Here is a 15,679-nt window from a genome sequence, read left to right as displayed (position 1 = left end):
GTGTTTATTGATGATTTTGTAAGGCCGCTTCTTCGGGTGTTTTTCTTTAATTTAGAGTGGCCAAGTTACCCAAATTTGGTCCCACTATTTTTTGAAAGGTTGTTTAGAAAATTTGTTCTAGGCCACGGCCACTGGTGTTCCTATATTGAATCGACAGCAAATTTGTCAAATATGCGTGATTTGTAAGACACATTCTTTAATTATCACTAAATCACTTACTTTTTTTTGATAAAAAAGAAATGGATTTCGTGTGAATTGTTTTCATTTCGACACACATGGACATGGTTGTGTGTTCTACACATTTGAGTAATTGAGTTGTATCATATTCATGTCAAAATAATACAGTTAAAATGCAGAAAATTAATCTAATTAAACCCACGTGAAATTATTTTAAAAAGAAAATTTTAAATTACACAAAAATAAAAGCCAGTCAGAGAAAGAGAGCCGTCAAATAATAAATATTCATACTTGTTGGGCTTTTAAAAACGTGTTGTCAACTTGGAGAAAATATAAACTTTGTCAAGATACTGTTGCTTGCCAAATAATAAAAAGCGCAACATCTGAAATACAAAAAAAAAAAATTAAAAAAATTAATAATAATTAAAAAATGGCCCAACTACCAACGATTGCTTCGATACAGGAGGAACGAAGGTTTCACTTTCGCTTTCCCTCTTGCCTTGTGTTTGTTGCACTTTAGTACTTAATATTTTTGCCAGTTGAAAATGGACATGTAAAATTCCAACTTCTATATAATCACCTCCATCTTCTTCTCCGTCAACTTTCTTCATTATTAGTCTCATTTGCTATTTCCTGCCTCGGTTTCTTCGCTCGGTTCCCGTCTATATAAGTAGGTGCAATCTCGCCTCTCCATTTTCTCCAAATTAATTTACTTTCTTATTGCATTTTGCTTTTAATCAATTTCTTGTTTCTGGGTTGTTGCGTTTTTCTCTTCTTTGATCATGTATGTTTTGTTCCATGTATTTGATTTGTTTATATCTTGTGTCTTATGATATTGATTGATTTTTTTCATATTTATGAGTACTTGCTCTTTAATTATTGCATCTTTGAATTTCGTTAATTGAATAAAACATATGGGGCATTTCTGGACTTTGAGCTTCTGATGGTTGTCTTCAATTTGGATCTGTATATCTTTGATTCTCTGTTTATAACCGGTTTTTTGCATTTTTTTTTCTTTTTTTGGGTGGCGGGGAAATCTGTTTATTTGTTAAAGCATGATGTTTTTAAATGGTAATCATGTTTTGGAATTTGTAGCATACCACATGCATGTTTAAATTTTATAGGAGCTTTTTGTGCTTAATGCAAACGTTGTTGAATGTAGATGCAAAGATACCGTTTATAATGTGATTGTGACCTTGTTTGCTCGGCATTTATTTAATTTTACCTTTTCCTTTTCTTAATTCACCTTCTTTTCTTTTGTTAGACCATGAAAAAGATATTTCTGATGCTCATATGCTGCTTGAGTTAACACTGATTGCTCTATAATGTTTTTCCATTTTACTGCTTGAAATTTACTTTATTATTTGCTGCAATGTAAATTGTAATCTGTCTGTATATTTGGTTTTCAGAATGTCTGCACAGGTATTTCACCAAGCTATGGGGACTCTCCAATCCAATCGACTTCTTAATAACTCTGGCACTCACCATGAACTTGGAAATATTAGGGTGCAATTGATTCCAAAAAGTTTCAAGCTTAATATTGAATTGTCAAGAAACAGGAATTTTAGATTTGGGAAGAAGAATTTTGGCATAATTCAGGCCACAGCTTCTCAAACTTCAGTTATTGAATCTGCTTCATCTCCCTCAAATCACGACACCAGTGACTCCAAAAAGAAATCAAGTAAATAATTTTCATTCTTGTCAAGATTGATATATAGTTAGTGTAGAGTTGATGATTGCAAATGTGTCAGATGGTCAAACTTCAACTAGACTCAGTAAAGTCTTTCCCTTAAGAGTGCGTGTGTAGAAAGTTTTCTTCTTGTTCAATTAGGAAATGATCCCGTTTTCTCAAAATCCTTTAATATATTTGGAATCTCCTCATCATATTCGGCCCAGAGTTCATTTTTTTGAAATATTCTAATTGTTATTTCCTTCTCCTTCAGATGAAGCAGCTTTGATACTGGTTCGACATGGTGAGTCTCTCTGGAATGAAAAGAACCTGTTTACAGGTTGTGTTGATGTGCCATTAACCAAGAAGGGTGTAGAAGAGGCAATTGAAGCTGGAAAGAGAATAAGCAACATACCTGTCGACATGATATATACATCAGCACTAATTCGCGCGCAGATGACTGCTATGCTCGCCATGACACAGCACCGACGCAGGAAGGTAATTTGGAAATCGTAGAACTAGCTGTTAGCAGATGAAAATTGTGAATTACAGTGTTGAATATCTTTAAATAATTGTGGATGAAACTGGCTGAACAGTTTCAATTTAATCCCTTATTATTATTCTTTTTTGGTGCAATTTTAATTCCTCAAGAAAGCCTGAAACTCATTTGCAACTAAAACAGATTTGCATGTTTAGATGTCAACAACACTGTGGCTTTTACTGCCTTAGAGTTTCTTTTCGATTTGTTTCCAAGGAGAACTGTTTCCACTATTCAGTGCCTTCTTTAACTGCTAACCTATTAGCGATCCGTCACAGGTGCCTATCATTATGCATAATGAAAGTGAACAGGCAAGGACCTGGAGTCAGATCTTCAGCGAAGACACCATGAAGCAGTCCATTCCCGTTGTAACAGCTTGGCAATTGAATGAAAGAATGTAATCAACTTTCCTTTGCTTTTCTGATCTTTCTTCTTCCCTTTTATCACCCTTTTTCACTCAGAAGCTCTGAACTCTGCTCTCTTTAGGTATGGGGAATTACAGGGTCTAAATAAGCAGGAAACGGCTGATAGATATGGAAAGGAACAAGTCCACGTGTGGCGTCGGAGTTATGACATTCCTCCACCAAATGGTGAGAGCTTGGAAATGTGTGCTCAAAGAGCCGTTGCTTATTTTAAAGATCAGGTATGTACGACTACTTTCATAGATCTAGTTTCTTTCTGATCTTTTTAGGAGTTAATTTATGATGATTCTCATACCGTATAAATCCATAAAGGGACTTATTTTTTAAGGTTAAAGAGACCATATATCATCCCTTAGCATCTGACTGCTGAAATGTAACTTCACAGATTGAACCGCAACTTCAATCAGGAAAGAATGTAATGATTGCTGCCCATGGGAATTCACTGAGGTCCATCATTATGTATCTTGACAAATTAACTTCCCAAGAGGTGAGACCTTTTGTCTTGACATTGCAACAGCTTTTTTTTTTGGTGGCATGCTCTTTGTATAAAAGCATCGTTCCTTTTTTATTTATTTATATATTATTTTCAATTTTTAAACAGGTGATCAGTTTAGAACTATCAACTGGAATACCCATGCTTTACATATTCAAAGAGGGAAAGTTCATTAGAAGGGGAAGTCCAGCGGGACCAGCGGAGGCTGGAGTCTATGCTTATACACGGGTATGCAATCCATAAACTCATGAGCATGATTACATCAAGCTATTAAATCTTAATGGTATCCAACTACTTCAAAAGCTGAAAAACGAGGACAAAATCTTTGTGTTGTTCGCTAATGCTTAAAGTTATTAACAGAATGAGGATAGAAAGGAGCTTAGGGAACACTATTGATGTGTTGGATTAAAGAAAGTGAATAGATTCTTAGAGTATGTTTCTCTTTTAGAAAATGATTAAAGTAGTATTAGCGCAAACTACTGCTGCTGTTTTCTTGTTAAGTTTATTCTCTAGAATTATAATCCTCAGTGTGAGTCTTTGACAATGTGTTGCTTGAATTGCAGCGTTTAGCTCAATATAGACAGAAGTTAGACGAGATGTTGCATTAACATCTTTGAAGCTTAGGTAATTTTCCAATTTCTAGCAACTGTCATCTGCTTCAGCCTGGTTTTTTCTTCTGCTTATAAGCCATCAGATATGCTCACGCATGACATTGTTTTTTCAGGGGCTTACCTCCCGATTCCCATTGCTTCACTTCTGCTGTCCTGCTGGTTTCATTACTAGATTGCAAGGGAATGAAACGCACATGTGCAAAAGCTAGTTTCAGGAAATGTATTGATGTAGTTCTTGATAGTGGGTCAGAAGGCTGGGTAGTGGCTATTGCCTTTTGTACTTTTTCAGTAGTTGATCAATCCAACATCTCTCTGGCATGAGCTAAGAGATAGATGTATGTTTCAGATTGAAAGAAAGATATGTATAAGAGGGACTGAACTAAGAGAATTTTGGGTGCTGTATTTTCTTGTATGTCTGTAATGGAGTTATGCAAATACTTTGAAGAAATAAGAATTGACAGGAAACAGAAGCTTTTCCTTCCGATTAGTATTGTTATCACGTTCTCCACTAAATGTTGTAACAACTAATAGACTATTTTTAAATAACTGTCTAATTTAACAGAAAAGAACCAAACATGGAAATATATGCGACCCTGAAAGTTGTTTGCTTAGTGCAAGTTGGCAAAAAAGTCCGGGTCGGTCCAAGCCCAGTTCGGCCTGGTCCACGGGCTTTAAGCCTAGCCAATACAACAGATTTAAGGATATGTGGGTTAAAAAATTCAAAGCCCATACATAGTGGGCCTGATTATGGGCTTAATGTAACAAGCCCGAGCCTTGATTATATAAAATAAAAATTTAAATTAAAAAAAATTTAAAGGAAATTAAAATCTAATATCGTTTACTACTTTCCCTTCTCCCTAACCCTAAACAAATCAAGTAAAATAAAAGCATAAGCATTGCAGACACCATTGTCACCACATTAGCCACGAGCCGCCAACTGTCAACAACTGACTGCTATGCCTTACAGCCATCGGCGCCACCAATCGTCGCGAGCCAAACACACTGCATGCGAGTTAGAAAATCACTGCAGCAGGCAATAGGCAGCCACGCGAGCCGCGACCCCAATATGTGTCGAACTAAGCACCAGCAGCGATTGCAGCGCGACACATGAATGCAGTACGGCAGCAAGAGCGAATTCTAAGACGTGCAATTTCGATTTTTGAGGTACAAAAAGGTGTCGTTTAATTGATTTTCTCATCTCTTATAAAAAAAAAAAAAATTTCTGCACTTTCTTTCACCTAAGTTAAAGTAGGGGTGGGCAGAAAATTAAAGAACTGAATCGAATCGAACCTGTTCTATTCAGTTTTATCGGATTCGGTTTGATAATTCATTTGGTTGTCTAATAACCTGAATTAGACGGTTCGATTTAGGTGGGATTAATGAAAATCAAAACCGAACTGAGATTAAGCTAACAACCAAACCATCACCATCGAGTAAAACATAACTCACAAATCTCCTATTTCTTATTCAAATTTCACAATCCTCATCGCCATCGCGTCTTACATAGCCAACCGTTGGGTCTCACAGAGCCTGCCATCGCCATCCGTCAGCCGCAATCGAGCTTGCCATCTAAGGTTAGTTTTTCTCTCTGTCTTTGTCGCACTTTCTGGTTTTGTTTTTGTTTATTTATGGTTAGTTTCTCTCTGTTTTTTCTTATGGGCTCGACCCAAAATAAGCTCTGGTTATGTTTTGTTTAATGCTTGATAATGGGGTTTCTGTTGACAAATTCTCAGCATTGTTAGTTTTGAAAGCATGTTCCCAGTGGGTTTGATTGGGGAAGGATTGCAAATTAGAGTTGTTGAGGAAAGGCTTGAGGGGAGGTCATTTTAAGATATATGGGTAGGTCATTATAAGATCAAAATAGAATCGGAGGGTGGTACAGTCCCACCAATTTGGTGTGTTGACACTTGAAGTAAAGAGTGAGGTTTTTCTATGTTGAATGCATCGTATGCATCGATGGAGCGTGAAGTCAAGGACAATCGACTCGATCTTTGATAATTTATCACTCCGCTCACCGGAATGAAAGCAACTGAGGATCCTGCTGTTTTAAATTCGGAGTTGGAATATATCATTAGGGAGACTAGGCAGAAACCAATGGCGGTTGTTGTCTCCCTTTCATTCCCATCTCCGGCTCCATTTTGGTTGTAGCGCGCTAGAGCAATTGTGAAGAACAAGTCTTCCAACCAGAAGATCATAAGAAGGTATGATGTGGGTTTCTGGAGCGGCACCGACATTCAGCAACAATTTGTGAAGGTCCTTAACTTCGCAAGGTGCATGGCAGGGGTCATCATCGGCTATGGTGATGAGATGTATAGCACACAAGTGGGCAAGCTGTTGCTTCTAAAACATTCACAATATGGTAAATTACGTGTTAGACCCTATGCCTTAAAAGAGAACATCCAAGTACACGACTACTTAGATGTTTAGTTTAAACATGCATTAAACTAAACTTTAAGTGCACAAAAGCACATGTGTACTTTATATTTACTTATATGAAATAGACATTTACTACTCGGTTAATCTTATTTTATATACAGTTAAAAGTTAAAGTAGAAGTATTGATACATACTAAAATAAAATTTCAAGTGCACAAAAGTTGTACTTGCATGTTTACTTTAAGCATATGTAAATGCTTTAACTGCGTATGACGTGAGATTGATCGAGTGGTTGGTTTACTATTATGTTGCAAATGACATTTTTTTCACTTTGATTTTTGATCTTTTAGAACACCAGACAAATATTATTGAATTATTGAAAATTTCAATATATTTTTTCTCAATATCATAATTTAATTCTGGAAAGTTTTAGTGAAATCCAACAGGTATTTTATGAATAATGATCTATGTACAATATTTTGTACAAAATTTGTAAGAGACTAAAAAATATTTTATAGTGAACATTTCTTTTGTCTTGTAGGTATTTCATGAATAATGATAAATGTGTTTGATTTTTTTTTTTTTGGTAGGTTGGTGTAAATCACTGAGAGCCTTAAGCATTACGGTTCAAGGCTTGAGGGGAGGTCATTTTAAGATATATGGAATTACAAGATCAAAATAGAATCGGAGGGCAGTACAGTCCCACCAATTTGGTGTATTGGCACTTGAAGTGAAGAGTGAGGTTTTTCTATGTTGAATGCATCGTATGCATCGATGGAGTATGAAGTCAAGGACAATCAACTCGATCTTTGATAATTTATCACTCCGCTCACCGAAACAGAAGCAACTGAGGATTCTAATGTCTTAAATTCGGAGTTGGAATATATCATTAGGGAGACTAGGTAGAAACCAATGGTGGTTGCTGTCTCCCTTTCATTCCCACCTCCGGCTCCATTTTGGTTGCGGTGCGCTAGAGCAATTATGAAGAACAAGCCTTCCAACCAGAAGATCATAAAGAGGTATGATGTGGGTTTCTGGAGCGGCACCGACATTCAGCAACAATTTGTGAAGGTCCTTAACTTCGCAAGGTGCATGGCAGGGGTCATCATTCGGCTATGATGATGAGATGTATAACACACAAGTGGGGAAGCTGTTGCCTCTAAAACATTCACGATATGGTAAATTACGTGTTAGACCATATGCCTTAAAAGAGAACATCCAAGTATACGACTACTTAGATGTTTAGTTTAAACATGCATTAAACTAAACTTTAAGTGCACAAAAGTACATGTGTACTTTATATTTACTTACATGAAATAGACATTTACTACTCGGTTAATCTCATTTTACATACACTTGAAAGTTAAAGTAGAAGTATTGATACATACTAAAATAAACTTTGAAGTGCACAAAAGTTATACTTGGATGTTTACTTTAAAATATATATTATTTTAATCATTTTTTCTCCAACAATATAATAACAATTACAATATATCTCTCTTTAAGAATGAGAAAAAAATAATATAATATCAAATTTGAGGCTTTAAAAGACTCTCTAAATAATAACTAAAATTTTATTTAAAGATTTTTAAAAAATATTTTTGCTTATATGACTCTTTAAATAATAAAAAGAAAAAATTATTTAAAATTTTTATTAGAAAGCCTTTAGATAATGCTTTAAAAACTTTATACAAATTTAATATCTTTCAATAATGCCATAGCCTTAAGCAAATTTAATTTGACGGCTTTCGTAACTATTAAGTAAATAATTATTATCCACTAAGAATAATTATTTCCATTATACCCATTTTTTCCTTCAATCCTAATTTGTTGAAGTCTCATGCCAAAGGATGGGTAACGCTATTCATCCAATTCTCATGTGATGTCATTTTCACATGTTGCCTAGATTGTAATCAGTGTATATAATCTTATTGATTTGTAGCATTAATTATAACCGACTTTGACCTATTCTCCATGATACAAAAATTGCCATTTAAAATCAATTGTTAGATTAAAGTGTTTAGAATCTAACGGCTGGACCTTGCAAAATCAAATTAGGGAGAATGTTGCTCCAGGAGCAACATAGTTGGATCCCGGTAGAACCTAAAAAAATGCCATTGTAATGTCGGTGTTAAAAATAATTATTGTAAAAATAAATATTTAACATCAAATAATTGTAGGGGCACAAAAACAATCAAACAATCGAAGAAAGAAATCAATGGAAGTAGCAACAATCTTAGCCGTTGGCAAGCTAATAAATGAAAATTCAGTCTCAAGTCAATGGTTTTTCCCCCCAATTTGCGATTGAAGTTACATGTACTATAAAGTGGAATGTGAATCGTTACCAGTGAAATACTAATAATTGAAATATTGGGTAATTCATATCAAATTAGAAGTTTCCATATGGTTTTGTCGTTTAGTGCCTTCTAAACTCCACAATTAGTGTGGAAAGAAAATGGTAGTTGACAATGGATTAGAGTATAAGTTTGACTTTTTTTAAACTTAACTTTTAATTAATAACTTTGAAAAATCATCTATTTTAGTGTCGAATCCAAATTTTAAGTATTAATCAAACACTTTGATATTTTGATTTTAATAGTATTGTTGCAGACAATAAAACAAGGCAAATAAAGTGCAGGGTCCAAAGCAATACCATCCGTAATTCCTGGAGTTAACATTGCATTACCCATGACTATCTACAGTTGTTAATAAATTTAACTAGTTTAACTTGTAAAATCCGTTGATGTTATGTAAAAAATTTAAAGTTCAAAGCTTACTCGTATAGGTGCAAAGAAAATTGAATTTCCATTAAATCATTAATTAAAAAATGAAAAATGGAAAATCGAATTACCATTAAACTATTAATTAAAAAAATAAAAAATAAAAAATAAAAAATAAAAAATGAATTACCATTAAATCATTAATTAAAAAAAAATTAAATATGCCTTGAAGAAAACCCATGCACCATTGTACAAGCAATTGTTATCTTTGCATATTGTTATTTGCCTCCTTTTCGGCGTTAAAAGAAAAAAATTGTAAAATTTCATTCAACCAAAATACACATTACAGTATAGCTACAATTTTGGAAAATACATTGAATATCATCAATTTGTAAGGCTAGGGATGGCAAAAAAATTCCCATCCAACCCGCATCCGCAAGGATCCGAAAAGTTTGGATCTGCATTTTTTAAAAATGCGAATCCGGATTTAAAAAATAAAAACCCGCACGGATCCGGATCCAGATGCACTTGCATCCGGAAAATCAGAAATCCGAATCTGGTCGGTCTTTATTTTAAATTAAAATATATATTAAATTAAATAAAAAAATCTAAGCCCTAAATCCCTAAGTCTCACTTCCTTCATTCAATTTTCCCATACACACTCACCTCACCAGTAGCTGTAAGTCCTAACCTTTCAATCTCACTCTCGACCAGTCGTTGTCTTCGTCGCAACTCGTTGGGGACTCGCGTCGAAGCCCGCCTCGCCTGATCTTTCGTTAAAGCCTCGTCGTCCAAGCCTCGCGGTGCCGATACTCGTCGGAGAAGCGCCGTGGTGCTCATCGAAGCCTCGATGTGACGCTGTCCACCTGTCCTTTAACCGTTAACCCTTGTCGTTGCGTTCAAGCCTCTCGTGCTTGGAATTAATTTGCCGGTAATTAGATTTTGCTCCCTTATTTCAATTAATTTTTTATTCTTTCTATTAAATGCATGGCTTTTTTTTGGGGGGTTAACAATTTGGTATTGTGGTTAATTGTTTGATTGTATTTAATGAGCTTAATCTAATGTAAATTTTTTTAATCTTGAAAATGTTGCTGGCTTAATTGAATTTTCTTGTTGATTCAACATATTTTTTTTCTGATTACTAATTTGGTATTGTGGTTAATTGTTTGATTGTATTTAATGTTACTTGTGGATTTTTATTTGTGGATTTTAATAGTTGTGTACTTGAATTTAGTGATGTTTTTTATTTGTGGATTTTAATAGTTATGCACTTGAATTTAGTTATTTTTTATGTTTGATTTATGTTGTAATATTTTTATTTGTGGATTTATGTTGATGTTATATGTTATTTATGTTAAATTGTTAATTGTTGGATTATAATTGAATTTTATTTGATATTATTAATTAAATTGTTGAATTTTTAAATTATATTTAAAATTATTTAATTTTAAAATTTGCGGATCCGAACATCCGAGATATCTGCCCGCATCCAGTGCGGATTTTACCCATATCTTAATCGTTAAAAAATTTTACGGATTTGGATGCAAATCGAGATATCAAAATGAAAATCCAATTGGATTCAATTTTCCAATCGAATCGGATTGTAACCCAAATCAAAACCCAAGCAACCTGAACCGAAATCCAATTTTCCTACCCCTCACTACGACAAAAGGGCCTTTTGTGGGGAATGTTTGTGGCTGAAAAATATCTCCTCGCAAATGAGTAAAACTTTACTGCCACTTTGTAGGGAATTAAATCAGCTGCAAGGTCAAAATGGGTATTTACTGACCTTTTATATTTTGGCAGTAAAAAATAACAAATTGGTCGTAAATTTCTTTTATTTTACTACTATTTATGAGCTGAAAATAGAATTTTTAAAAATTAAAAATTAAAAACGCACTTCTGTAAAAGGGGTGGGCATTCGGATCAAGTTTACCCGAACCGAACTTGAAATTTATTTTGGATTTAGTTCGGTTTGGATTAACACATGAAATCCGAATGGGTTGAAAATTGCAACCCGATAAGTTTTTATTTCGGTTCAATCTAAAACCCGTCTGGCTGTGCTACGAGGGTCGTGCTGTCATTGTGAAAGAAGATGAGAAGAGGGGGATTGTCGAAGGCCGGACAGTTTATGGATTTTGAAATTGGAATTGAGCGTTGCGTGCGTCAGCAGCAAGGGAGAGATTTATAAATATATATATATATATATATATATATATATATATATTTTTTTTTTTTTTTTTTTTTAAGGCCCAACCCAAGTGCAAGTGGAAATCCATATTCTCTAGAAATAATATTTTATTAGTTTAACTTTTAAAAGATGGATCCCCTTATCTTACATTTAATGTAAGATAGGTATTGCCATTATAAGATTATAAAACGACTTATTGAAACTGTGAAGAATAAACAATCAGTCGCGAAGATTCCCCGCCGGGTGTTATACCATCAGTGATGCACGTATTGTTCGGGGCACAAGCTTCGTACATAGAGTTTTCTTCGAGGACCAAAAAGAGTGGTTAAACAAAAATTGTGTGAATTTCTTTAAACCATGCCCCGACAGAAACAATAGAAGCAGAACGCTCCATCGATTAAATTGCATGAGGAAAAATCATGCTTCATGTATGCAGTACTTAGATTAAAACATGAGAGGAACTTTCTTGATTTGTGTTCAAACTGATAATGTTAATTAAACAGTCAGCATGGCTAACACCATCTGATCATCATACTCTTACAGCTACGGGGACTAGGCAAAAGCCTAGCTGCATCACCCTAATCTAATGTACTTCCCCAACGATGTTCTTGCTACCATCGATGGTGAGACCCTTCTCATCTGATGACACAGCTTCTGTTTCCATTCCCCGCTGTGAGGAAGTGTCATTCTTCTCATGGTCAGATGTATCAGAATCAGAATTCAAGTTAGGAGAATCAGATGATGTAGCCATCGTCAAGGAAGGTTGTGAGGCTTCAGAGGGAGTAGTCTCCATTGCCCAAAAAGATGGCATTTTCTTATCATCTTCTCTCATCCTCTCAGCATATTTATTGATGTTGAAACCCACACGATCATTTCCACCAAATGCAGACTCCAACTGGTCCATGTCAAACAGGTCTTCCATTATTCTCCTGGTGTTTATATCATCAGAATAAACAAACTTGACTTTGTTTTGAGTCTTCAGCTCAAGAAATGGTTTAACAACCTGCAGTGATAAAATTGACAATGTGTAACATAACATAGCACATAAAACCAAAAGCAAACACATGGAAGCATAATGAAGTATACAAACACATAAATATTGAATGTTTTAAGTTATTGCTACATTGTACAGTCATATATTTCTGACACAAGAAAAATTCACCATTTTTCTCTTTAGAAGTAAAAAGGAATCACGGACTGAGTTTAGAGTAGATTACCGTCCAGAATGGCTCAAAGAACTTGGGTGGGTTATACAGTATTGCCAAACCAAGGCGTTCTGGATAATGGTCTTGCAAAACATGGGCTGTTTCCCGCGTTACCTTCACTGAAATATGGGATAAATTGAAACCTTGGAAATCAATCAACCAGACCATCTGCTCCTGGTGAGGTGGCAGATTTAGAATTGCATTCTCCATGCAATACACCAAATACCTAATTTGTCCTTTAGTTGACTTTGTATTCTGCAGCCAAAAGTAATTTAAGCCTAAGCAATTTTCTCCAAAATTTTACTCTCAATACATAACATGAATGCATTAGTTGTAGAACCAAATATTGGTCTAATATTTATCTTTCACATAAAAATAAGTATGCAATGTGTGCTCAGAAAAGGAAAAACTACAATTCACACAGTAATCCATCAGATGAGAAATTTGTGATAGTTAGTTTGTCTGATTCATAGACTTCACAAGAGGAGGTGAAAAAAAAAAATACATAAACTCAGGAGGAGGAACTCCTAAATCCTTCAGCGCACGATTTAGAAAGTATTCTTAATATTGGATATGAGCACGTCATCAAGATGTTTCTACACAGATCAAATTTCTTTAAAATATTAAGAAATAGCTTAATTATAAATAATCATCACACATGGAAACACACAAACACACACATCCAGAGAGAGAGAGAGAGAGAGAGAGAGAGAGAGAGAAGATTTCTCAGATAAACGTTGAACCTGGCAACTAGGTCTCATGACGAGAACTGCTCTCCCATACTTGTCCACATAATTCAATCTATATATCTTCCCGGTCTCCGCTTCATTAGCAATTTCATCCTACGCCACAAAAGTAAAGAAATGAAGTTATAAAACACCATTTTCTGCAATGTAACGTCCCAAAGTAAACAAAATTTGACCAGGCCGGCAACCACACTGGCTGAAAGGTTTAGTAAACTTGCAAACTGACTAGATAAAATTTTTATGAATAGACTTGACACAGATAACTGTTCCAGCATCACACCTTTGCCCAGACATTGATATAAATATTTGACTCTAGGGTGAAAGAAGGATCTACCCCCCAAGTATTCTTCCGCGAGATGAATCTTTTCAACTTAGTAATCTTAGTTCCAGTAGAGTCCTTTTAAGCCTGATCCAAGGCTGTTTTATAATGGACTGTGAAAGGTCATAAACAAAGTGAAAAAAATGACAGAGACAACATATAAGACAGGCATCATTTACTATTGATGACCCTGCAGCACAGTCTTCAAAAGTATCGTAAAATGAAAACTTGATCCAATTAGAATAAGGAATTTGAACCTAGCACACATTCCTAGGATTTGGCTTGAAGGTTACAGTATGTCAGGCAAGATAGATGGTAGCATACTGCATACCCAACGAATCTCTTCAGGTTTGTATTCAGCTCTCCATTTTAGAGTTACTTTCAGCATTTTAGTTGCCTTCTTGACATTCCAATTTTGTGCCCTTAAATGCCTTGCGATTGAAGCATCAGAGCAATAAATGGACAATCTACCAGACAACAGCCCAAGCAACCTCCTCACTTCATTAATCTGCACATTTTAAAAGTCAGCTTAAAAGCTTATCATGAAACATTCATGGCATTTTCAGAACAAGAACTTGTGACATAGAGACAGCACAGTAACTAGAGATACCTTTCTTTGCTGTTCCTCCGATGGTAAAGGCTTTTCATACCCATTTGTAGTAGATTTATTTGCATCAGCACTCATAGTTTACAAGTCTCCCAGTAGGTAAACAGTTGGAAATTTCACACCTTTGGTATTACTGCCAACAGTGGCTGTTACCATCTCAATGTTCAGTATTTCCTCATCTTCATCTTTATACAGGATGATTAAAGCATGCTTAAAAAAGAAAACAACTAAATCCATCATCATTTAAGCAAAATACAACAATTATGAGAAACACACACAATTGTCTTGCAACAAAAATACATATAAGAAACTTGCAATAGATCTGTTAAACTGATGTCAACATAATTCGACTTTTAGCATACAAGTAACCTACAATGTGAACGTAAAGGATAAAGCAATTTATAGTTAAACTTGTAAAAATTATACAAATACATAAGCCGTGCCCTACTTCTTTATTTTTTAATTAGATAAAGGAACACAAACTTTAGCTTCTTCTCTCTCTCTCTCTCTCTCTGTCCATCTTTTATATATTTATTGGAATTCAGTTTGTTTATGTTCACAAGTCCATCATGATAAGTAATTGTTATTCAATTCAATATCATCTCCACACCAGAAACTCAGAATTCCTTACGCCTGCATAGAGTACAACTAAAACAATTCCTATACTCAATGATCACTCTCCTGTGAGTCAAAGGTAACTAATCAAGCGAAAGCAAAAGTGCCAAGATCTGAACTGCATTTAGGCACCCCAGTACCGTTAGTTCGAACTTAAGACTGAGAATGAATACACATTGACAATGCTTGATCATTCAGCCAAAGCAAAGCATAGGCTTAGTGGTCCTTTTTTTTTTTTTCTGAAAGTCAAACTAAGACAATTAGTTAAGATCGATGTATTATACTGCTAGTCAATCAAGGAATTAAAATTATCATTTTTTCCGACATTCAAACAGTCAAAATCTACAAGTGGATGTTATCAACAACAGTGAGTAAAATCAATCACAGGCTTCAATTTGACAAACCCAACATACTTCACCTGATCAAAACAGAACCTCTTTAAAACACGGAAGTCAGTGATTAACTAGTAATAACAGATTAAATAAAATATTTTTCCAACGCTTCAAAACAAACAGTGAGCAGGTTACCTGAATGACAGAGAATTGGATCCTCAACAGAAAACAAGAGCGATTATTTCGGGGCTCCTTAAACGGCGAAAACGATGAAATGACGGTCAACTATGAAAAGGGTATTTGAAGAAGTAGAAATCATGTGACGGGTTTTGACAAATATTTCTTTGTTGGAATTGGATGAAGAAGCCGGGAAATGGGAAATGCTTTCCTGTGCAGACAAAGTTGAAAATTTTGAATATTTTTATGGTCGCTTTAGGCTTTTAGCTAATAATAATAATATTAATAATAATAAAGACATAAGAAATATGCATCACATATGGACTCTGTCTTGGTCACTTGAATTTTAGGTCACTTCCTTATTTCCTATTAGGCAGAAAGTCAGAATTACCCCTCTCTTAAGTTTTATTCAATATCTACCGGGAGGATAGTTTAGATATTACGAGGAAAAGGTCCATTGAATCAGCCAAAATTCCTGGCGA

The 15,679-nt window shown here is 34.9% G+C and overlaps 2 protein-coding genes across 4 annotated transcripts; one reads left to right on the top strand and one right to left on the bottom strand.

The window, feature by feature from the left end:
• Positions 1-589: 589 nt before the first annotated feature.
• LOC18042236 (2,3-bisphosphoglycerate-dependent phosphoglycerate mutase) lies at positions 590-4,391 on the top strand. Of its 2 annotated transcripts, none has more exons than XM_006433962.2 (9): positions 590-847; positions 1,587-1,858; positions 2,121-2,344; positions 2,663-2,781; positions 2,871-3,027; positions 3,192-3,293; positions 3,408-3,527; positions 3,863-3,923; positions 4,024-4,391. In XM_006433962.2, the coding sequence occupies exons 2-8, from the start codon at positions 1,588-1,590 to the stop codon at positions 3,905-3,907; spliced, it is 1,038 nt and encodes a 345-aa protein (XP_006434025.1). In that variant the 5' UTR covers positions 590-847; position 1,587; the 3' UTR covers positions 3,908-3,923; positions 4,024-4,391. The 2 variants fall into 2 exon arrangements, with proteins under 2 accessions (XP_006434025.1, XP_006434026.1); XM_006433963.2 differs by having other exon boundaries at positions 590-851.
• A 7,257-nt stretch (positions 4,392-11,648) lies between these two features.
• On the bottom strand, positions 11,649-15,445 carry LOC18041504 (phosphatidylinositol transfer protein 3). 2 transcript variants are annotated; one of them, XM_006433960.2, is made up of 6 exons: positions 15,216-15,445; positions 14,077-14,283; positions 13,798-13,974; positions 13,145-13,243; positions 12,414-12,656; positions 11,649-12,199 (listed from the first exon to the last, which is right to left on the bottom strand). In XM_006433960.2, exons 2-6 carry the CDS (start codon positions 14,149-14,151, stop codon positions 11,780-11,782), a joined length of 1,014 nt encoding a protein of 337 aa, XP_006434023.1. In that variant the 5' UTR covers positions 14,152-14,283; positions 15,216-15,445; the 3' UTR covers positions 11,649-11,779. The 2 variants fall into 2 exon arrangements, with proteins under 2 accessions (XP_006434023.1, XP_006434022.1); XM_006433959.2 differs by having other exon boundaries at positions 14,077-14,219.
• Between the last annotated feature and the right edge of the window lie 234 nt (positions 15,446-15,679).

This window comes from Citrus clementina, unplaced genomic scaffold, assembly GCF_000493195.1.
Source record: "Citrus clementina cultivar Clemenules unplaced genomic scaffold, Citrus_clementina_v1.0 scaffold_5, whole genome shotgun sequence".
Lineage (NCBI taxonomy): Eukaryota > Viridiplantae > Streptophyta > Magnoliopsida > Sapindales > Rutaceae > Citrus > Citrus x clementina.
This window is presented reverse-complemented; position numbering and strand designations above follow the sequence as displayed.